This window comes from Festucalex cinctus, chromosome 17 (assembly GCF_051991245.1).
Source record: "Festucalex cinctus isolate MCC-2025b chromosome 17, RoL_Fcin_1.0, whole genome shotgun sequence".
Lineage (NCBI taxonomy): Eukaryota > Metazoa > Chordata > Actinopteri > Syngnathiformes > Syngnathidae > Festucalex > Festucalex cinctus.
Window position 1 is genome coordinate 8575732 of NC_135427.1, and position 23391 is coordinate 8599122.

General features: G+C 40.6%; 3 protein-coding genes and 1 long non-coding RNA gene across 12 annotated transcripts in view; 2 read left to right on the top strand and 2 right to left on the bottom strand.

Moving 5' to 3' along the window:
• The window catches only part of abcc3 (ATP-binding cassette, sub-family C (CFTR/MRP), member 3), a 30133-nt gene extending 29298 nt beyond the window's left edge, over positions 1-835 (bottom strand). For 5 of the 7 annotated variants that reach the window (XR_013279496.1, XR_013279499.1, XR_013279498.1 and 2 more), the window contains exon 1: positions 443-835. Coding sequence is in view for 3 of the 7 variants with exons in the window: in XM_077503038.1 (XP_077359164.1) it covers positions 443-478 (36 nt within the window). In the remaining 4 variants the exon portion in view is untranslated. The remainder of the gene's footprint in view (positions 1-442) is intronic. The other 2 variants (XM_077503036.1, XM_077503037.1) reach the window with 2 other exon arrangements.
• Positions 1-22828, top strand: radil2b (Ras association and DIL domains 2b). The gene is made up of 20 exons (XM_077503040.1): positions 1-256; positions 2136-2214; positions 2586-2668; positions 3481-3647; positions 5324-5498; positions 7071-7303; positions 8589-8995; positions 11240-11530; positions 11629-12027; positions 13367-13404; positions 13486-13637; positions 14099-14211; positions 16899-17166; positions 18592-18764; positions 19383-19527; positions 19621-19805; positions 20848-21187; positions 21263-21474; positions 22197-22336; positions 22434-22828. Exons 1-20 carry the CDS (start codon positions 213-215, stop codon positions 22525-22527), a joined length of 3738 nt encoding a protein of 1245 aa, XP_077359166.1. The 5' UTR covers positions 1-212; the 3' UTR covers positions 22528-22828.
• LOC144005115 (uncharacterized) overlaps positions 7046-23391 on the bottom strand; it is a 22331-nt gene continuing 5985 nt past the window's right edge. For all 3 annotated transcript variants that reach the window (XR_013279502.1, XR_013279501.1, XR_013279500.1), the window contains 4 exons: positions 22184-22351; positions 20909-21024; positions 13462-13581; positions 7046-7257 (listed from right to left, as the gene is read on the bottom strand). This is a non-coding gene — a long non-coding RNA (uncharacterized LOC144005115). The remainder of the gene's footprint in view (positions 7258-13461; positions 13582-20908; positions 21025-22183; positions 22352-23391) is intronic.
• The window catches only part of LOC144005113 (sulfotransferase 2B1-like), a 3925-nt gene continuing 3506 nt past the window's right edge, over positions 22973-23391 (top strand). The window contains exon 1 of the mRNA XM_077503050.1: positions 22973-23081. The gene's annotated coding sequence lies outside the window, so the exon portion shown is untranslated. The remainder of the gene's footprint in view (positions 23082-23391) is intronic.

Sequence of the window (23391 nt, forward strand, 5' to 3'; positions counted from 1 at the left end):
CTATATGTCTTCATTGCACCTGATTATTTTGCCCCATGTGAAAAAAAAATATGTATATTTTTCATTAGTAATAAAAACGTAATTTCTTGAGTTGCACGTTAACTTTGGCAACAATGTTTATATAACTAATTTACAGCAATATGCAGTTTAACATGCGTCCTTTGGGTTCTAAAGAGTAAAAGCACAGCTGCATTTAGAGAGCAAACCACAACATGCAATTCATTCTGACAGCAGGGAGCTTATCGAGATCGAGTAAGTAAGTTAGCTCTGGTCCTTCCTGATCTGAATGGCTGCCAACAAAGAAAACAAACAAATAAACGCTTTCAAACCATACGGCGTGTATTAGCCTAAGGTGAAACGTACACAAAGTTGAATGAAGCCAAACTAGTGTATTGTCCGTGTACGGACAACTGAGCATCGCTGTTTCATGTAGCAAACTTACCCAGAAGGGAAGCTCTGGTCCGCACAGCCGCTCCATCTCCGTCCGCCTCGGGAGGACACCGGCAAGTAAACCACCGGAGAACTTTTTTTTTTTTTTTTTTTTTCCCTCCTTTTCGTGACTAGGCAGCTTAGCAACCAGCTTTTCCTCTCGTACCCTCTTTACGTGAATCGACGCCGGTTAAACGGTCGCATGCCCGACAACTCGTCAGGCAGACGGACAGACAGACAGACAGACGGGTACTGGATGTGCCTCGGTTTTACCGAGCGACCGAACCAGCGCCAGGAAACGGCGGCTCTGCTTCCGCTCTTTCCCAATAGCCGACTGCCGACTCCTCTTTCACAAAGTAGATCACGGGCTGAGAAATGGAAAGTCTCAGTTCAGATGTCAGTAAAGGGCGTGAGCTTATTTTGGCCCCCTCCTTTTCCTCCTCCTCTCTTTTTTTTTCTTTTTTTTTTAAATTTTTTTTCTTTTTTTTTCTTTTCAACCACCGTCACGCACATAACACACACTGGCACTCAACCATTTTCTCACATAGACAAACGGCACCACCAGAATGATTAATGTTGCACAATCACACAGTGGTGGTTTAGAGAAACTATCAACCAACAGCAAAGCTGCAATTAAAGCTTTATTGCACTGGATTCAACTAGCAAAATATTAGCTCATTTATTTGCAGGCTAGTAGAACAATATTTCAAAAAGTAGAATAGTCACAGGGCTATTTGTAGTTTCCCTTAACATCAAGCACTGGACCAAAGAACTTACATATGAAATCATACCCTGTGTTAACAATTTAATCTGTAAACATCATTTATAACCCCCGTATTACTTAATAAAATCTGAATGGTTGATGCAATCAGTGTCGTTTATATCGTTCACATGACAGAAAACTAACTCAACAGGAGATCAACAGTACAGGAAGGAATCTTCTCATGCAGGGAAGGAGAGGATTTACTCAGGATGTTATTAGATTCACAAAGTCAATTCAAAGCAGGATGTTTAACAAAATCTACATATACTAAGATTAGAATCTTAGGATTGAAAAGATATTTACTTAACCTCCTGACTACCAGGGAAAAAAAAAATAAAAAAAAATATTGTCCAATCACTTTTATTTTGACATTCCACAATCTTTGTGAAGTAACTGGAATACTGCAAAATAATTTTTTTTGAAAAACCCCCCCCCCAAAAAACAAAAACAAAAAAAAAACATAATGACGTGGCTGGGGACATGTACAAATTGGCCACTAGATGGCGACATAGACGCAATAATAAATACTGTACTTTACATTGTAAATGCTTCATCTTTTCCATTTTATTACTGTTGTGTAGGTGACACGTGCCCATACTGTTTTTTTTTTTTGTAGTTCACTAATTGTAGCGCTTTAACACTACCAACTTTAGCTTACTTCTGAATTTAAAAATGTGTGATTTTATTCTTTCTTATATTTCGCGATATACATCCATATTACCTTCACGTGTCAGCAGGTGTTGCCGTCGCTTGAAATGATTGTGTTGTTTCCAATTATTTCCGAGCCTCACTTTTCACAACCCTCGTATGACATGCTATAGCTTAAAAAAAAAAAACGTTCACGCAGTTATAAACAAGCTCCGCCCACTTTAGAGGATTGTCTCATTTTGAACTTTTTTTTTTTTTTTTTATTTTGGATGGGCGTGCATGTGTTTGTGTGCAGGCTACGTGTGTGTGTGCGCTATGTGCTCACAATTGGCATCCCCAAAGTGCTGCGCCGCGGACGCACATCTGGACAGCAGGTTCGTTAATAATTCAAATCATATCACGACTACATTTTGTTAACAGATTGCACTTTTTTTTTTTGCCTGTGATTCACTTTAAAAACCTTTCAGAGCGTCAGAGTTTGGACACAACCTAGAACAGAATTCGCCTGCTCCAACAGCTGGATGAGAGTGTGGGTGGGGGGGGGGAACATCTGCAGGCAGAGAGTCGAAGATGAGCGCCGTCGTGTCGCTCGTCCCGCGTGAAACATCTCCGGAATGAAGCCGAGCTCTCAAAGGACGTTATTATGCAACCCGCCGCGCGGATTTTCAAGCGAGTCGGGACATTAATTTGACCTTGATCAGAGATGAGTCGAAGAAACGCGGAGGAATTACAATCTCTTCCACAGAGGGGTTCGTCGACATCTTCCACATCTTCTCTGAAAAGACGCCTTGGAAGACTCGCAAGAAAGTCCAGTGATGGATCCCTTCGGTAAGTTTGTTTGTTTATTTATTTATTTAGCTGGGGTCCAATTGTTTATTAGGACTTCATTTTGTATTTGTTGACTTTCACAGTCTTTTTGTTACCTCGATTTTTGCATGTTTTCAAATATGTTGCAGGCTTTAAATTAAAAAAAAAGAGAGAGAGAATATGTGGAAAATGACAGTAATGTTCTGCATCTTGAGAATTATATTCAACAAAAATAGAAACACAGCACTTTTGTTTTTGCTCCCATCTTTTTATGATATGAACTCAAAGACCTAAAACTTTTTTTTTCCCACATACACATTATCACCATTTATTTCATATAATCGTATTCATCCAAAACTTCAAAAAAATATTTTATTATACATTTGAATGTACATTTAGACATAACATTTTGCGATTAATCGCGAGTTAACTATTGAAGTCGTGCGATTAATTACGATTAAAAATTGTAATCGTCTGTCACCCCTATTCAGAACCTTTTATGTGAACGCTTCATCTCGGTATTTAACTTTATTTTTTTTTTTTTCCCCACAAATGTGAGCTGTTTTATATGTAAGCAGAAAACCTTTGAACCACACTATGTTAAGAAGCTTACAGGCTTGCTCAGTCCTGCGCCAACACTTAATTTTTTTCCATTCAAGTAAACCAAGAGCTGAGAGAGGAATGGTGAAGGAGAAGGCAGGCTTGTACTGTATGTAGAAACACTCATTTATAGACCTAATTACTTGTTATTATTGTTTATTATTTGTAATTATTATTGTTGACTTAACTGGATTCTTTTTCATCAGTCCACCTTTTCCCGTTTGATTATTCAGGTCGAGTTCGTCTGCCGGCAGTTCGTCCACCGGCAGGTCAGCCGAGGCTGTGGCTTTCAGACAGCCTGGCAAAAGCCGCATCCGTCACCACACCAACCGCCTCTCGGGAGTCTTCCTCCGCGGCTCGCCGTCCACGGCCATGTCGACCCAAATCGGGAAAGGAAGCGGTCAGTAAATCCTTTCATTTTCTTCCCATGTTAATGTCCAGAAACATACTGGCGAGCGCATCAGTTCAGATCGTTTATTTTGAGATATTTGAAAGCAGCTCGTATTGTGGTGGAATGGTTAGAACAACTGCTTCACAGTTGAGAGGTTCTCGGTTTGAGTCTCATTGTGTAGTTTTCATTGTCTTCCCTTGCTTGTGTGAAGTCTCTAAATCAGGGGTGTCCAAACTACGGCCCGGGGGCCATTTGCGGCCCGCCGTCCACTTTTTAGTGACATATGCTAAAAATGGCATTTGACTAAATATATAAACAAAACAAAAATGTTTGGAGATGGTCAAAATAAGAAGGGAGGGTGTCGAAAAACACAGGTGCTATTAAAGTTTATTTTAGTTAACTAAAACTAGCGAAAAAACTCCAATAAAAAAAAAAAAACAAACATCGTTAACAAAATAAAATAAAAACAAAGATGCTTGTTAAAAAAGGAAAACTAACTGAAACTACATTTTATGTTTACAAAACTAAAATAAAACAAACAGAATAAAAAATAAGTAATACACATTAAAAAAACAAAAAAACTAAAACTAATACTGAAACTAACTAAACTAAAACTACACATTTATTAAATAACTAAAACTAATAAAAAAAAACTAACAGAACCACCCTGAAAACTAATTAAAACTAACTAAATTTAAAAAAACAAAACTCAAAACTAAACAAAAACTCAAATGAAAAATTCCAAAGCTATAATAATAACCCTATTGCCATATTACAAATAAATTGGTTTATATACTGTAGCATTTTTCTAAATATGGAAAAGCACAAATAAATTATTTGCACAATTTTTATGACTAAATGCAATTTCTCTTCATAACACGATGTGGCCCTTGCGTCCTTCTGATTTTCTGTATGTGGCCCTCAAATGAAAAAGTTTGGACACCCCTGATCTAAATGAATTGCCCATAGGTGCAAATGTGAGTCATTTTTACAGCCCATTTTATGATGCAAGTCATGGGGCATAATGCCTTCTTGAGAAGCTTTGCAAAGTTGGGAAAAAAACCCAAAACACAAGCAGTCATCAGACTGATCTCATCCTGGGATTAGTAAACTACAATTTTGCACCAGAACAAAAGAAAGGCAAGACGATTTTTGGGCATAGTTTGAAAGGATCGAATGTTGCATCATGGTAAATGGAGTGCCAACAGCTGTTACAGTTTGCTCGTTTATCTCATGTTGAGTCCCACATGAGTTGCAGGGACACTTTGACTCACATTATGGAAACTCGAGCGGGAAAAAAAAAAAAAAAGCATGAAAGGCTTTTTATTGATTTTATTTTGGCACGCTGTAAAGTTTCTTTCTTTAGACACAAGAGTTCCTTCACAAGAAGCATACTTTCACCTGATTGGCTGACTTTTCTTTTCTTACTTTCATGCTGTCCTAATTTTATTCCACACTCATTCCAAAGTGGTCATGTATAAAGAATATATTTTGTATATTTTGGCCCGCCCCCAGCCAATACGCAATCCATACATAATATAATGATGGTATTCATAATCTATCAAATAAAGAACTGTTATAAAAAAAAAATAGTGCACTAAAAAGTGTTGATATTCCTTCCTTAAATGTAGAAAAATACATCCCATAAACACGTTCGTATTATGTTTTCTTCTTGTTGCATTCAGCGATTGTGACGGACGCAGAAATTGCGGACGACCCCTCGGAGCTGTCAAATCAGTTGAGTGCTCCCGGAATCCTGAAGATTTTCGGAAGCGAACTTTGTAAAGGAGCTCACTACAAGAGTGTCTTGGCCACGACACATTCCAGTGCGAAAGAGCTGGTCAAAGAGGCCCTTGAAAGGTGAGGGAACGTGCTATCATTTAGCTAGCTGTCTGTTAGCCATATGTGTGTTTTGTGCGATTGTTTGTCCACGCTTCCTCCTTATTTCGCTACAAACAATCTGGTATATGAAAGCAGCCGGGTATGCACATGTGTTTATACTTAATAAGCCGGCTCAAGAAACAGTCGACTAGATGTTGTGTCCGTTTGCGTTATAATCGCAGCGTTGTGCACACAAGTGTGCACATGTGCCAAATACGTAGTCAATTTCATAGCTCTGAAAAAAAAAAAAGTGGAGCGCAAACCACAGCGTTGTGTGAAAGACGGCCAGTGTTGGCAGGAATTCTCCCCGGAGAGAGAGAGAGGGAAAAAAAACGTCTGTTAGTCTTTGCTTGGATTTCAGACCCCAAAAATGTAACTGAATGATGAACGCAAGTTAGCAACGTTAGCATGTTCGCAATGTAACTGTTTAGCTAAAAGAAAATGAAACCTCAAAGGTTGAAGGACACAGGTAAACCTCTGATATGTTTGGATTTGGAATATTTGATGAACTGCAGCCTACAGGTTTTTAGCATTTTAGTATTCTTAATTCTTATGTGTGAACACACAAGAAAGATGATAATGAATGTTGCTGATTTTTGTTAGAGCAACAAGAACTGTTAGCAGATGGCAATCAAGTGTTACTTCAACCTTTTGGAAGATAATTCATTCAGGTGTGGTCAACTGGCGGCCACATGTAGCCCGCGACCACCCTGTGAGGGGCCCCTTGGTCAAAAATAAATAAATAGAATAAAATAAAATAAAAATCTGAATACTCCCGGCTTGGCATTGTTTGCAGTTTTTTGCTAAGAATATTTTTGAAAACAATGTTTTTATTGTTTTTCTTTCTTTCTTTTTTTTTGGGGGGGGGGGGCTCTTTTTGGAGGATCCCCCCCCCCACCACCACCACCACCAACGCATTTCAAGGGGTGTCAATTATGCACGTTTTTGCTATTCGGTGCCGATCGCCCATGTTCCACTGTATTGTTTTATGTTACAATATCACCATTTGCCACTAGATGGCAGACTTAGTTGCACTTGCACCAGGTCTTATACTGCTCTTTACTACAATGTAAATAGGCCTAATATTTTTTGGCATATATATAAAATGACATGAATGACAAACAGTACTTCAATAGTATTAAAATTTTGAGTAAATCGATTTTTATGAGAGAGAGAGAGAGAAATGCACAAAGTGAGTTTTTGTATTTACTGATGGTTTGCTTGCTGTTCAGCAGTTTTGTATCTTCTTTAAATGGTAATTGTCATGCAAGAGAGCCCTTTGCATTTTTTTGGGTGGTCACAGTATGTGTTTATTTTGTTGCTTGTCACAAACCTAGTGAATCTTTTTTGCATTCTTTGGCAAATGTAGTATGAAAAAATGAAATACATTGAGAGCACATATTTTCTACAAATTTAGAATTTTGTCATACACCTGGTTAGGAAGTACAAGGTTGTTTGTAGCCCCACATTAGCATTGATGAAAAATTGCGGCCCCCCTCCACCATTCTTTTCCCCCCCGTGCCGATTGTTTTCCTTTCCACGTCATCCCAGGTACGGCCTTGGAAAAGACGAAGCAAGTTCTTATGTTCTGTGCGACACGATCGGTTCCTTTGGCGAGCGCCAGTGGAAAACGGAAGGATTCAGAGTTGTGGGCGACAACGAGAAGCCGCTCCTCCTGCAGTCGCTATGGAAACCAAGGGAGGGCCTCGCGAGACGCTTTGAAATCCAGCGGAGAAGCCTGGTGGAGGAACAGACGTCCAGAGAAAAAGACACCGTCACTGCTGGTAGGCTGACTGACGCTTATTATTTCCTCGTGCACGCTGCTCAACAGTCTTGGCTTTAAAATAAAGCACTATCCATAATGCAGTACATCTAGTTTTAGAGTTCGTGCAAAGTTTCGCTTCGTTTTTCCAGACAACCACACCTCTTGCATTAAAGTGCATTTAATGTTTTTCTTCCTTTTGTTTCAAATTTGGTGTTGCATTTTATTCTGCACAAATGTTTTAACACTCTGAATGTAACTCATTTGCTCCCAATAACGTGTAAATAAGTTTTTTAGTGTCCCAAAGACGTATTTATATGTTTTTTATGTCTTTTTTTTTTTACGCTGGCTAGAGCATACCGAAGGCTTTGATGCAGCCTCTCAACTGCAAAGAATGGTTGCAGAAATGGTAGTTATTGCACAAATGGCCAGCAGGTGGCAGCAGAGCAAAGGAGATCAACTAGGGCCATGTAGAAAAAAAAGCTAAATTACTTAGAATGTTAAAAAGATTTGTGAAAACTGATGAAACTTGGCTCTCTTCGAATGCTAATTGCTGCAAAACGGAAACAGATAGAAATATCCTTTTTTTTTTTCTTGACAAAAGAAGAGACTTTAATCTTTTTCTTTTGGTAGGTTCCATGTTTTTATAGCAATTGAACACGATATTCTGTGGGCCTTGCAAAATCAGTCCAAATCCAGTAAAACAGCCGGGAGCGAACGGGATTGCGAAATGTGAAAATGGCGGCGAGTGAATGAGTTAATGAAAACTACAGAAATTGTAGTTTTAACTAACACCCTCTGTTTGAAAAAATAAATAAATAAATAAATAGTCCAGACGTTTTGCCTGGAAAAAAATTCTCCACTTGCACAAAAGCACGATGCCATAGAAAAGTTTCCAGAGACATTCGTAGCACCACATCATTTGTACTGGAAACACTGGCTTCAGTTGACACAGCTGTGGTGACCGAGTATGAGTGCGTCCTGTTTGCCGTTTTGCTTCTGCCGCTGGCACGGCATGCGACGATAGCCCTTCTGTATCAGTGTGGGTGATCACTTTCGGTTTTCCGTGAGCTCTGCCTTTCTTTTCCACTGACGTCTGCTTCCTGCGTGCGGACTATCTGGGTTGACTCGAGCGTTGGCACGTTACACGATCACGCGTACACATGCATTAAACGGCAGGAAAAAAAAACAGGTGTTGCCTTATCGCTGCATCCCATTAGCTGGGTCCCGAATGTTTTTATATAGCAGGTTATTTGCGCAGGTTGCCCAAGCGAATTCCTGTATTTGTTTATCCACCTCCCCGATAGGGATCAACGCTCAGGCCCGAAAGCTGCAGAAGAGTCGCTCCAGAGTCAACTCCACCTTCGTAGAGAAAACAATGAGTCGAACCCAGAAACTATGGAGGAGTAAAAGTGAGATGGACCTCATGAATGGCGATTCACGGCCCAAAGAGGATGCGGATCAAAGCGTGTCCTTGGATGGAACTTTAGCGGAGGCCCACGAGTGCCCAGAAGCCGCCGCCGCTGACGCTGAACTTGCAGTTCAGGCAAAAACAGAGACCGTCTGTCCGCCCAGGCCGAGAGGTGAGCGGGAAGGGGAGGAGTCTGAGAGGGAGGAGACGGAAAGCAGCGACGATAACACCACACAGTACTCCATTCACCCGCCTCACGACTGTCCGTACCTGCTGCTGCTACACGGCCGCAGCCTTGTACAGGTATCGCATGCAATAACACACTCATGCTTCCCTCAGCTATTTGCACACGTATGCAAAATTTGTAACGCATTTTTTTTTCTCTCTCTGAGTGGCTGTGAGCAGAACTTGTGTTGGCAAATTTCAGTTTTTGCTGGTGTGCTATGATGTCAGGAAATTTAAAAAGAGCTCATACAAAAAAAAAAGCTGTGCTTTTGTACATAACAGCAATGCATATAAACCATCTACATTCTCTAATAACAATATTGAGGCGCTTACTTTGTTAATGCACGCGCACATGTTGACTCGCTTCACCAGCATATTACCTTCATCTGACAATTAGCACAAATTTAAAACATAGAAGGCCAAAACATCCCAAATGAAAATTAAATTGCACTAATAAACTAGCCACCGGAGGGTGCTATAACTGCATATTGTGAACATGACGATGACAATATTGTGGCAGTTTTAATATCACGATTTAGTTAGGAAACTTTTAAAACTTAGTTTTTCAAGTATTATTATTATTCTGGTATACTATAACTATATTTGACACTAAAGTGGGTCTGAATGTTTTTTGTTTTGTTTTTGAAATTATCGAATTGCGATGAGCTGATCATTTGATTCAGGTGTCTTGGAAGACCCGATTTGGAGACCTTTGTCCTAGAAGTATGTAAATTTATGAGAACTGTATATATGCCAACTAGTGGCAAATGATGATATATAAATCAGTAAATCGTAAATTAAGATTACAACAATAATCCAAATAAATCTGTCTTTATCACTTCAACTTTTCATGTTGTATCTAGTTTTGCGCCATCAATTGAAACGACCAGGAAAATAACGTACAATATTGTGTCTACTGCATGACATACATTCTTCCCTATTTGGAAAACGAAACAGGATGGCAATGTTCTCCGAAGAGAAAATAAACATGAGCGCAAAACTGTCAGAAGAAAAACTGTCAAGTGAACACTGATCAGGAAGCTATAAAACGCAACTGTGGTACTGCTTCCTGTCTGATTAGTTGGATTTTTTTTTTAACAGCTCTACACGTGCAGGCCAACATATTTGGGCACATTCGCAACTGCCGCTGAAGTCATTTAGAGACCAGGTTCTCTGGAAAAAAAAAAAAAAGGTTAAGGGGTTTATTTGCTCCATATTTCATCATGTGAAATCAGAAATGTACGAGGACGTAGGCGTCACGAGCACAAAGTCAAACATAATCCCGGCGCATGCTTGTTGGCTTTGGTACTCACTGTGGGGAAGAAAAAAAATAAATAAAAAATGTTTATCTACTCAGGTTTGGATCAAGTCTGGAATTATAATTCCTATTGAGCAAACCGGTGTTATATGATAGGAGGAAGTGCCAACTGTGATCATCTCCAGACTACCTGCAACCCTAATAAACATGATCAATTCATCACATTTGAGAAATGTATTTATTTGGATGGAGGAAAATATATTACAAAGTGGGCCGAATCGGTAAAATAATGGTGTATATAACTTAAAAACAATTGCCGTCAATTGTACGCAGATTTTTGCGATTTTTTTTTTTTTCCGGCCAGCCCTGAATTACGGAGCTCAACTGTAATCTACTGTTTAAAAAAAATAACACGAATGCAAATGAAACACGGCAACACTTTGCTTTGTATGAGTTCCGGATGTGTTAAATCTACCTGTTTTGCATATATATCGTTCCCAGAATGCATTGTGTGGCACAGTTAATGAAGTTATAAGGATGTTAATCCCTGTCAAATATATTTGTGTTAACAGTAATTTAATTTGTTTCGTATTTAACACGTTTATGTTGGTCTATGATTTATTTATTTATTTTATTTTTTTAAACAAACCATAACTTTAAGTTGTGTGTAAAATTATGACCAAGTTACATTACTCATCTGAGGACTGCTCATGAAATTACAAAATGTATATATTTGATTGTGGCTGGTGCCCTCCGATTGGCTGGTAACCAGTTCAGGGTGTACCCAGCCTACTGCACAAGGCCAGCTGAGATAGGCTCCAGCACCCCTCATGACCCTTGTGAGGAATAAGCGGTCAAGAAAATGGATGGATGGATTGTGTTTGGCTGATTAGTTAGTCCGACATTACAATTTTTTATTTTATTTTTTTTACTTTACAAAGTCGTCTCGTGGGCCGGATTAAACCCCTTTGTGGGCCTGATCCGGCCCACGGGCCTCATGTTTGACCCCCCCCCCCCCCAAGGTGTAACAGTGTTCTTCCATCTTGTACTGTTTTTCTCCGTAGGACTTTGTCATCTACCTCCTTATGAGTCCAAGCATCGTAATGGGGCGACAGAATGACAACAGGGATCTCTCACAGGCGGACATTTTCGTCCTCGCTGAAGATATTTTACCAAAACATTGCATTTTTCAACGCAATAGTGCCGGTGGAGCAACCACGCTGTGCCCCTTCCCCGACGCGCTGCTCACAAGGAACGGCAACGTCTTAAAAGAGAAAGTACAACTTTGCCCTGGTGATGTCATTGGGCTGGGACAAAGCTACCTGTTTCTATTTAAAGATCCGCTGATGCACAAGGTAGTCGACGTAAACAAATACTCTCACGTCATATTTTGGCACTGTAACTATCATAATATCATTTATGATTCATTGCTGTTTCTTTTTTGTAAAAAAAGGAAGTAAACATAACTGCTCCGGAGCCCAACTTGTCTCCTCCCCGCTGGTCGTTTCCCGACGCCGCGTCTGTGCATACAACAAGCCAGGCAAGCGACGTGATACTCTGCAACACCTGCGGCGACCTGCCAAGCCCGCCCACCAAAAAGCGCCAGCGGCGAAGCCCTCCGTTTCTGAAATCGCCAGAAGGTCACTGCCTGAGTTTGAACTACCAAACCGGCGACGAGCTTTGCGTCGTCAAGCAAATCGTTGCAATCGGCGGCGGCGTCAAAGAAGGATCGTCGCTGAGCGTCGCGTTTCTGCTGTGCTTGTGCGTTCAGTATTCAGCGTCACGTTTTCGCACCTCGGACCTGCGACGGCTCCTACTGCTTATTGCAAGTCAAATTCAAAGTACTGTTTGGGTGAGTAGTGCTGGATTGTTTTGATTCATATTATTCAATGTCATGAAATCGATGCGATAGATGCCATATATTTGAATATTTGACTCATTGAGACATTTTCAGCAGTAAATAGTTCATATTTTGTCCACAATTAATTTGATTACTTCATTATTTTCATGAACAATTGTTTTTTTTCCACTGCGCTGAGGCAATAGATCACGACCAACCACAAACTGTCAGCAAACTGAGCCGTGATTGGTCGTTACCTCTTTCCTCAGCATGGGTGATGTCGTCGTCATCATCAGTTGACAGCAAGTGGAAAATTTATTTTTTAAAGATAGTAATTTTTCATGAAAAATAATGACGTTATCGCATTAATTGTGGACAAAATATTATCTTCTTATTGTTGAAAAATGGCTCGATGAGTCAGGTATCCCATTAAAGAAAAAGTCAAAAATGTTCTTTACAATAATGAAATATGAATTAAGAAGCAAAATCCACCTGTTTTTAATCCATCTCAGGGGAGCAGCCATTTTTTCCCCTTTTTTTTTTATTTTTTATTTTACACTCACTCACACAAACAAACGTGGTCTCTCAAGCGGGGAATCGAACTCACATCAACCGGCTCCGAAGGCAAGCGACGGTTCCACTCCTCCCGCCCAGAGCCCGGGGGCGGCCATTTTACCACTTGCTGTCAACTGAAAATGACATCATAGTGTCTCGAGGCTCAGGCGACCAATCGTGGCTCAGCTTGCGAATTGTCACATGACCAAACTCAGAAAACAGGTGAAAGCGTCACATGAACAAACTCAGTGAGCTGTGATTGGTTGTTACCTGAGGCTCGAAGCAACTGTCAAGTCATTTTCAGTCAACAGCAAGTGGCAAAATGGCCGCCGCCTGAGATAGATTAAAAAAAAAATCTGGATCTCGCTTCACGCCACGCACACACAAAACGATATTTCTGACAATGGTGAAAAAAACACGTCTGGTGGAGTATCAAGACGAACTTGCTGAAAAATTCAAAGGAACAAGTAGTAGTAGAAGAAACGGAAAAAGCTAAGCTAACAGTTAATCCCAATACGCTATCGTTCCATTTCACGTCGCAAACAAACACGTCTGTGACTCTCCCGAACTCGTTGTGGACCACACACATCAGAATTTACTGTCATAAATACTGAGCAGGTTTGACATTTGCAACGGGTGGCCCAACCATTTTCCGAGTTAGATTGGGGAGGGGCAAACACTTAAAAAGAGCCGGAGAAATGGTCACCATTATACCTCTCAAAATGACTTTCTACTGGTTCCCCATACCAAGATGTATTTATTTTTATGACTTTGTTTTGTATCATTTCCAATACAGGAGCAAACGAAGGATCTTGCTGCGTTTCAGAAGGAAGTGTAAGCCCATTTATTCCTACTCCATACTACAGAACTCCTCCTGTTGAAATCTCATACCTGGATGTGCTGGGCCCTTTTCAGCAATACGGACGTAATCTCAAGACTGTTGCCCCTAGTGGTGTGGCTGTCAAACAGCCTGGAGATGCTCCAGTTCGTCCAGTATCAGCTGCCTGTCATCTTGGAGTGGAGAACGAGCGAAGAGAATGAAGAAGGAGAGGATGCGGACAAATTAGGTCAGTCATATAAAACGGCACAACTTTTGTTGTGGGCAGCCTAAGGCACACCTGCACGATCATGCTGTCTCAATTAGGGATGTCACGATAAGGGCGATATCGTGATATTAGAACCGACACAATATCGTTGTCGTCATGTTCACAATATTTAAAAGAAACACATCTGTTAAAAAAAAAAAAAGTCATGTTGATTTCCATTTGTGCAGTTCTAGCACCCTCTAGTGGCAAATTTATTAGTGCAATTTAATTTTCATGAGGGATGTTTTGGCCTTCGGTGTTTAAAATCTGTGCTAATTGTCAGATGAAGGGGAACCAAATTTGCTTGTGAAGCCATCAATGTGTGCTTGCGTAAGCAAGTAAGTGCCTCAATATTGTTATTAGAGATTAAAGGTGGTTTATGCAGCAAAAACAAAACTGTTGCTCTATTTTTGTTCAGTGTAGTTGTTGATTCTTTTTTTTAGACCTGCTGGAATTCCAGCTGTCCTGTGTGCGCTCGGCCAGTGAAGAAACAATGGCAGCCTTGGAGGAGGTCATCATGCTTACCTTCCAGCAGTGCGTGTACTACATCACCAAGGTACGTTTTTTTTTTTTTTTTGCTTTGTTTTTTTTGTCCCCGGACTAAAAGAAGTGAGGGATAAAACTTGTTTATGAAGAATGATTGCACTGGTTGTGCCAGCTCGTCATCCATCATCCATCATGCTTGTCATCTCATCACGCCTCCTCTATTGCCAAACAGAATTAGTGAGGAATGCGATGAAGTCTCCGATGTCAAGCAAAGGCCTCTCGATTGTGGCCTAATGATTAACTCATTCACTCGCCGCCATTTTCACATTTCGCAATCCCGTTCGCTCGCGGCTGTTTTACTGGATTTTGACTGATTTTGCAAGGCCCACAGAATATTGTGTTCTATGGCTATAAAAGCATGGAACCTACCAAAAGAAAGATTAAAGTATCTTCTTTCATCAGGAAAAAAAAGTATGTTTCTATCTGTATCTGTTTTGCAGCAATTAGCATTAGAAGAGAGCTAAGTTACATCAGTTTTCACAAATCTATTTAAAATTGTAAGTAATTGAGCTTTTTTTCGACATGGCCCTGGTTGATCTACTTTGCTCTGCTGCCACCTGCTGGCCTTTTGTGTAATAACTACCGTTTTTGCAACCGTTCTTTGCAGTTGAGAGGCTGCATCAAAGCCTTCTGTATGCTCTATCTAGCATTAAAAAAACGTATAAATACGTCTTTGGGACACTTAAAACATTTTTAAAAAAAACGTATTTACACGTTATTGGGAGCAAACGAGTTAAGTGCAGTGTCAAGACTCCCTCACGAGCGAGTACGAGCCAGTCTGGCCTATTTTCAGTTGTTTTCAGATGTCGCGGTGAAATAAATTTTGTATTTCCACAAATAAGAAGAGGCAGAATGCTTATATTTTATACACAACGTTTCGATGTGGTGAATGTTGCTGCAGCGTGGAAAAACAACAGACGCCATTAATGACAAGCTATTTCAACTTGAAGACATTTTGTTGATGGATATGCACATTTTTCCACAGACTTGCGGGCAAGACTTGTTTATTTGCCCGTTTATGACGAACGCACGCTTTTGACTCGTGAGACAATACAGGTCTCTGGCTGAACGCGGTAAAAAAATCAAGCATCGAGCTTAGTTGAATTCTCCATTTTCCAACCAGAAAACACGGCGTTTTCCCCCGTTTCCCTCGTCTGGTGTGCGATGCGAGATGTGGCTGTCGACTTCCATCCTGTCGTTTGTGTTCAGCGTTTCCCCGCCTACGCTGGCCTTTCACAGTCAAAGTAAAATGATCCGCTCAGGGCGGATTCCTTCACAACTCTTCGCTCAGCAGTCTTGTTGCAGCACAGCGCCAAGCCCACATGAGCGCCATATTCAGCTTTTTTTTTTTGGAATGTGGATCGAGTGCCGGTGCCGGCCTTGGTGGGCGTTAAAAGCGAGAGTTGTGGGGAAAGGGAAGGAAAGGAAAGGAAAGGGGATGTCTGCGTACAATTAGCCTAAACAGAGCTGTCATTGTCCATTGGGGTAGCAAGGACCTTTTAGCTGACAGAGAGAGAAGAAAACACCCTCATTTTTTTTTGCTGATTTTCTGGTTTTGTTCATGTAATCTTCCATCAATAATGTGCCCCGTGTTCAAAGAGTCATGTTAAGTGAGGGCAACGTGGGTGGTCTTTAATCTGCCTTAAGACGCTGATCCCTTCACAAAAGTTCATTTGAAAGGGGAAGTCAACTTTAAACATTTCAATAATATGATATATACCAGTAGTGTCCAAAATACGGCCCGGGGGCCATTTGCGGCCCGCCTTCCATTTTTTTTTTTTAGTGGCCCGCGACGTATGCTCAAAAATGGCATTTGACTCAGTTCAAATAAAAGAAAAATGTTTGGAGATGGTCAAAGTAAGAAGGGAGGGTGTCAAAAAACACAGATGCTATTAAAGGTCATTTTAGTTAACTAAAACTAACGAAATAACAAACTGAAATTCAAAAAACAATTTTGTTAACGAAATAAAATACAAACGAAAATGCTTTTTTTTAAAAAAAAAAAACAAAAAAAAACGAAAACTAACTGCAATTACATTTTAATATTTAAAAAAACTAGCTAAAACCATAATTATAGCAAAAAATGTACTTCGTGTTAGTCTTTGGTGTGATTTTTAGTAGATTTATTTTGATATCAACCGGGATAATGACGTTTGAAAGTATGTCACACAGAAGTGACGTCATCTAGCAGCAGCCAATAGAAAAGCACCAAAAGATGACGTCGCTCCCATGCCGTTTTTAAATATTGCGCACAAGTAATACACATTTAAAAAAATAAAATAAAAACTAATACTGAAACTAACTTTTTTTTTAATATTGTGCTCAAGTAAAACACATTTAAAAAGTATAACAAAGCACATTTAAAAAAATAACAAACTAATACTGAGGTCCCGACATTTTGCCACTTTCTGTCGACTGAAGATGACATCAGAGTTGCTCAGTGCTCAGACAGCGACCAATCACAGCGACCAATCACAGCTCACCTGTTTTAAGAAGCTGAGCTGCGATTGGTCGTTAACTGAGACCCGAGCAACTGCGATGATGAAGTGGCAAAATGTCCGCCTTCTGTTATTGATTAAAAACTGCTGGATTTTGTTGTTAAGAAAAGAAATGTTTTGGGTTGACTTAACTTTTTATTAACATTGTTACATTGTCCACCACTGGTATGAGCTGACTTGACTGATTCTTTCCTACCAGGTCCTTCACCCCATCCTGCCGGGATTTCTGGACTGCAACCCATTCAAGGAGGGTCTCGAGAGTCGCCCTCTGACCGGCCAAGGTGATCCGGTCCTGAGCAGCAACGGGCTGACGGTCCCCGATCAAGTCCAGCAGGTTTTGGAGGTCCTGTCCGAGACCCAGAGACTACTGTTGGACTGTCAGCTCCACCCCGAGATTTCCTCACAGCTCTTTGCCTTCCTCTTCTACTTCATCAACGCGTCACTCTTCAACTTGCTCATGGAGAGAGGTAGCCGACACGCTCGTACGCCATCAAATTGCTTGTTGCGTAGCAAAGTCAAAACAAATACTCGATTTACAAATAAATAAGCTAGCAAGCTAAACCTGAGCGAAGCTAATCTAAACAAGCGACTTTCAGTTGACTAGAAGAACCTGTGGCTGAAGCCAAAGTGTGGCAGGGTTTACAACAGTGTTACAGCATTAGGGATGTTTTGGCTTTCTATGTTTCAAATCGATGCTAATTTTCAGATGAAGGGAACCGAATTTGCTTGTGAAGCGATCGTGTGCTTGCATTAGCAAGAAAGTGCCTCGATATTGTTATTAGAGGTTGTAGGTGGCTTATATGCATTGCTGTTATGTACAAAAGCACAATATTGTGCTTTTTTTTAGCATGAGCTCTTTTTTTCTGTTTTTTACAATATTGTGACCTTTTTTAAATAACACCAACCCCCCCATCCCCGTCGAGTGACAAAACTGAACCCTCCACTTGGAGTCTGATGAGATCAGTCGATCAAGTCGATACAGTAGTCAGACTGCGCAATACCAAGTGAATCTGATGATGCCTTTTGTTCACATTGCCAACTTTTCTGTGGACGCGCAACAAAATGCTGACGAGTCAGTCTCGAGTTTTTTGTGGACTTTTGAATGGGAACACGTGTGAAAACACCCGCAATCATACGCGTGCGCCTTTTAATGGTGACAGTCGATTATGGGCAGCTAATGTTTAAAAGATGTGTTAATGTGGTCGACATATTATTGTCAACATGGCGCACGTGCTGTCCCGAAAGTCACTCATAGCGCCCTCAACAAATATTAGTTGTTGTTTTTTTAACTTTATCTCTAGCACTTTTTTATTTTTTTTATGATTATTTTTTTTTATCTCAAAAACATAACTGAGAAAAGAGTGTCACAGCAGATGGATGAAAGAGCAAACATGCGACAGGATATTATATTGAAGAATGATAACAAACAATGATAAATCACATTTACTACAAGTTTTGTTTTACTGCAGCAGCAGGGAGAACCCAGACAGGGTACATAGAGCCAAAATATGTGCATACTTCAACGCCTGCAGCTGAATTGCTCAGGAGAAAGCTAGCGTGTGGTAGTTGACACGCTTACAAACATTTCCCTACTGGAATGCAACCACTATCGATATACTTTATTTATTTGTCTCTAAATACCATTTGATACAATCAATTCCACTGTTGATGTTGAAAAATGTTGTAAAATATCTCCAACCTTTGCCTTCATTTTGGTTGGATTTTTGTTTTTCATGCTGACATCATACGCATTTTGTCATATTTGTATCAAAGACAGATGAGCTATTAAATATTACAGCCAGCCTGGCAATAAAAAATGGAGCTCAATAAATCGTCCCTATTTATGTCGTGACCTATTTTCAAAAGAGGACTTTTTCCTGATGTGTTTGCAGGCTCGGAGCCAGATTTCTATCAGCGGTCTACGGGCATTCGCATACGGACCAATTTGGACTTGCTCCTGAACTGGTCCCAGACGAGCGGATTGGGAGAACTGGCTTTCGAGCACACGCGCACACTTTCGTCGGCTATCAATCTTCTGACCACGCCAAGAAAGATTTTACTCCAGGTGAAAAGATGCACACTTACAAGGAGATGGTTAACTCATTCACTCGCCGCCATTTTCACATTTCGCAATCCCGTTCGCTCCCGACTGTTTTACTGAATTTTGACTGATTTTGCAAGGCCCACAGAATATTGTGTTCAATTGCTATAACAGCAAGTAACCTATCAAAAGAAAGATTAAAGTCTCTTCTTTTATCAAGAAAAAAAAGTCTGTTTCTATCTGTTTCCGTTTTGCAGCAATTAGCATTAGCAGAGAGCTAAGTTTCATCAGTTTTCACAAATCGATTTAAAATTGTGAGCTTTTTTTTCTCGATGACCCTGGTTGATCTCCTTTGCTCTGCTGCCACCTGCTGGCCGTTTGTGTAATAACTGCTATTTCTGCAACCGTTCTTTGCAGTTGAGAGGCTGCATCAAAGCCTTATGTATGCTCTAGCATAAAAAAAACAACGTATAAATACGTCTTTGGGACACTTAAAACATTTAAAAAAATGTATTTACACGTTACTGGGAGCAAATGAGTTAATTAAAGGCAACTTATTCTGCCTTTTTCCACAATTCATGTCTGTCCAATCTTTTGCTGAAATGTTCCAAGATTCGGTATTCAGGTATTAATTGTGTGCAGACCTCTTGGGCCTCGTTACGATCGGACTTCCCCGCCCTGAACGCAGCCCAACTGAACCACCTGCTCAGTCTTTACAGCCCGACATGTCCCACCAGGCACACATGGACTCCATGCGGCCGAGATCAAACGGAAGCACGCAGAACCGGTGAGCGTCAAAACGCCATTTCGGTTCGCTGATTCTCTTCGGTAATGTCTTCATTTTGTTCTGGATGTTCTGTATCGTCGCTTGCATTCTCAGAGGACATCCTGCAGAGTTTCGACAGCCACCATCCTCTTGTGCTACCGGATGAGGATTACCAGTTTATGGCGGGAAGGGCAGTGAAAGATTCCAGCTTGGTTGAACATTTGAATAAGCTCAAAGTATTCATTTTCAACCTCTCGAATTTCAAGTCCCATGGGGTCACGGATGCCGGTCCCAACCAGGTAAACGGCAACACATTTTATGACTACTGTCAAACAGTAAGGCAGCAACGGGTGTTCTCGTCTGGTCGGCCTCACACTTGCGAGATTCCGGGTTTGAATTTCAGCTCCTTCCTGTGTGGAGTTTGTATGTGCCCTCCGCATTTGCCTGGATTTTCTCTAAGTAACTCTGGCTTCCTCCCACAAATGTGAGTGCAAATGGATGTTTGTCTAGATGAAAACGTGATTTTTTGGCGATGAACGTGAAAACTCCACACAGGAAGCCCGGTGTTCTGTCAGATCAGCATACCCGTATAGTAAACTATCTGTAGCCTGTCCTGCCAGAAGTCTGGCAGGGGAGCAGCCACGGTGCACAAACAAACAAACAAACAAACAAAACATTTTCATTTTCTTCATGTGACCAAAAGCATTTGAGACATCACATTTCATGATGTTATCAATAATGTACTTATCACAGGCCACATCCATTTTCTTGACCGCTTATTCCTCACAAGGGTCACGGGGGTTGCTGGAGCCTATCTCAGCTGGCTTTGGGCAGTTGCACAGGCCACAACACATGGCAAATAATCTTTTAAGTGACACAAAATTATGAAATCAAATTTCCCACCGTGGTAATATGACCTGATTTACACAAGAAAATACCACAAAGAGCAACAATAAAATAAGCAAACTTTGGCTGATGCCTCAGAAAATGAATTGTAAGCTGAACGTGATCTTCAAAGTTGAGGCTGATTTCAGGTCAAACTTCCAAAACATTGAAAGCGTTTAAATCTCGGACGATGATATTGGAATTGACAATCCATTGATATTTGAATAACAGTTCCTGAAAATTTCAGGTTCTTATCTTTTTCCTAAGGTACTGGTTGCTATGGACATTTGAAAGTTGCAAGTACCAAAACCCCTTTTTTTCTCCAAACTAGGGATTTCTACCTTTCAACATTAAAACTGCTGTAACTTTGTCAATTTTTTTTGTGGTACGTCCATGTATTATATATCATTTTATGTTAATTGTCCTTCCCATGTTCTAATACAATTTGTATTTCAGAGTATCACCATGAAGGCCAAATCCAGACAGGAGACAATGGCTGCAACGCCAGTGCAATTACCTCAGACAAGCGTCCAGCCTCTGCCATCACCGTCCCGCCGCTCCCCCATCCAGTACCCGGATGAGTTCAGCTCCTGCGGCGCCCTCCTCTTGTCCCAGAAGCTTCGGAATCTCCAGCTGCAGACAAGAGAGACGGAGAGCGTTGACATGAGGAGGTCAGCACTGGACCCCTCCTGTCTCCTCACCCCGCCCAACACGCCTCTCATTATAGATCCTGTTCATGTGCTTAAAGACCAAGACACACATCCCTGGTCCCCTGATGGTGGTACACACGATGAAGGTAGTTTAGGGCTTAAATCGTCACACTTGTTCGACGATATCGTCAAAGCGAAACCTTCAATTATTTTCTCCTCAGGCGGTTTAATGTTCGAATGCCTATCTGCGCTGAAAGACGACCATTTTGACCAAGATTACACCAGCATGAAAAGGATTTTTGAACTCATCGAGGAAGAGGAAGAGGAGGCCGAAGAGATGAGCAACCATTTTGACGACAACAACGACGAGATCTTCAGTTTGGAGCTCGAGCGTGACGAGCGCGGTCTTGGTCTCGCTCTCGTCGACACGAGGGTACAGACACAACTTTTTCTTAACAGACCGTGTTTTGCATAATTTTTTTTCGTAATGCAGACATGCAGTTTCTCAAACTGAGATCAAGGGGCCCACAGGGGTCTGCGAGCGACAGCTTCGGGGCCCTCGAAATAATTTATGGAGTATCATTTTTTTTGTTTTTTTGTTAAGTCATTCACTCCCAGGACATTTTCACAGTTTTACTGGATTTTGACTGATTTTGCAAGGCCCATAGCACATTGTGTCCTATTGTTTTAAAACATGGAACCTACCAAAAGAAAGATTAAAGTCTCTTCTTTCATCAGGAAAAAAAAAAAAGTGTATTTCTAGCTGTTTCCATTTTGCATCAATTAGCATTAGAATATGGCTAAGTTTCATCATTATTCACACATCTGTTTAAAATAAAGAGGAAAAGAGCTTTTTGGTCTCTTATACTCTGCTGCCACCTGCTGGCCGTTTTTGTAATAACTACCATTGCTTCAAGCATTCTCTTCAGTTCAGAGGTTGCATCAGAGCCAAAACGTATAATTACATCTTTGTGAGCATGGTAATATTTAAAATAGAACGTATTTATACGTTTTTGGGAGTAAATGAGTTAAGTGCAAACCAACTTGCATAACCAACATAAGAATGCTAATTGCGAAATAGTTGTTAGAGATTAAAATGTACAATAAGTTTTTGGCTTGACCGTTGTTGTTCATAGTTTGACCTCAATATTCCAGGATATGTCACTGAAGGTGAAAGGCATCTTCATCAGGGCAGTAGTTCCAGACAGCCCTGCAGCCCGCTGTGAGAAGCTCCAACCAGGAGACAGGATCCTTGCTGTGAATGGAGTCAGTCTGCTTGGTGCCCACTGCCTCAAGTAAACGCACCAAATCTACAACAACAACAAAAAGAATATAAAGTATTGCAGATCATTTGAAATAACCTTTTTTTTTAACATCATTTTCTTTCATCAGTGGCAAGGAGTTGATGCAGTCATCAGGTGATAGACTGAGGTTACTGGTGGCCAGATCTGATTGGATGGCCAAGGCTATACAGACTGAATGCTGACGCTGCAGGAAATCGTCCAAATAATTTGTTCACTCATAAAGCGGAGGGGTCCACATGTACCGAGATCATTTACAATTAAAATTTTTTTTTAGCCAGAAGTGGGGGGTAATGCTCAAGTTCTGCTCACATATTTAACCTGGTGTTGAGATTCTCTTCAGGTCCGTCCTGACCGCCACAATGAAGAACTGGATTGCTTTTTCTTAAGACAAAATGCACTATATTAAAAAAAAAAAAAAAAAAAGATTTAAAAGTTGGTTCAATAATTCACTTGACGGTAAATATTTTTTTGCCAGGTGTTTCTTACATGTATACTTGTAAATAAAGCCTTTTTATGAGTCTTCCGTGTTTGGCTTGAGCTGTGTTTTGGACATAATGCTGCATCATATGCCACCTACTGGCTGAAGAGCAGAATACTGCTTAAGTGTGATTTATCATGGCTGCAAACAGCATTCACACCAGTTTCACTTATATTGACGAATTGCAGTAAACTATCATAGAAGGGTGAGCATTGGAAAGCTGCACTCTCACGCTACCAGTGTACCACATAACAGTAGGTCAGCAGATTTTTATTTATTTTTTTCAGCCTCTGAAAATGACAACATAAATGCAACAGATTTGAAAAGCAAGCTACTGTAATTCCACATCCGGATTTTCAGCTCTAAAATGATTTGTGTAAATTGTGAATTTTGTGGCGAATGTCTGTCAGCCAAACCAACAACTTTATGGTGTTGAAAAATTCTTCATTAAATTAGAAGAAAAATATATTCAAGTAAGGTGTATTCCTATTCCATTTCTTTAACTCATCTAAAAATGTTGTTACTCGGTTCACAATGTTCGCAAGCCTATGGGAACCAATTTATCAAA

What these genes read in the sequence shown, in the direction of transcription:
- radil2b (XM_077503040.1), top strand. Translation starts at nt 213, where the DNA reads ATGCAATTCATTCTGACAGCAGGGAGCTTATCGAGATCGAGTAA. An exon ending in GCGTGTACTACATCACCAAG is followed by an intron (nt 14,212 to 16,898) that starts GTACGTTTTTTT and finishes CTTTCCTACCAG; the next exon opens with GTCCTTCACCCCATCCTGCC. An exon ending in AACGGAAGCACGCAGAACCG is followed by an intron (nt 19,528 to 19,620) that starts GTGAGCGTCAAA and finishes TTGCATTCTCAG; the next exon opens with AGGACATCCTGCAGAGTTTC.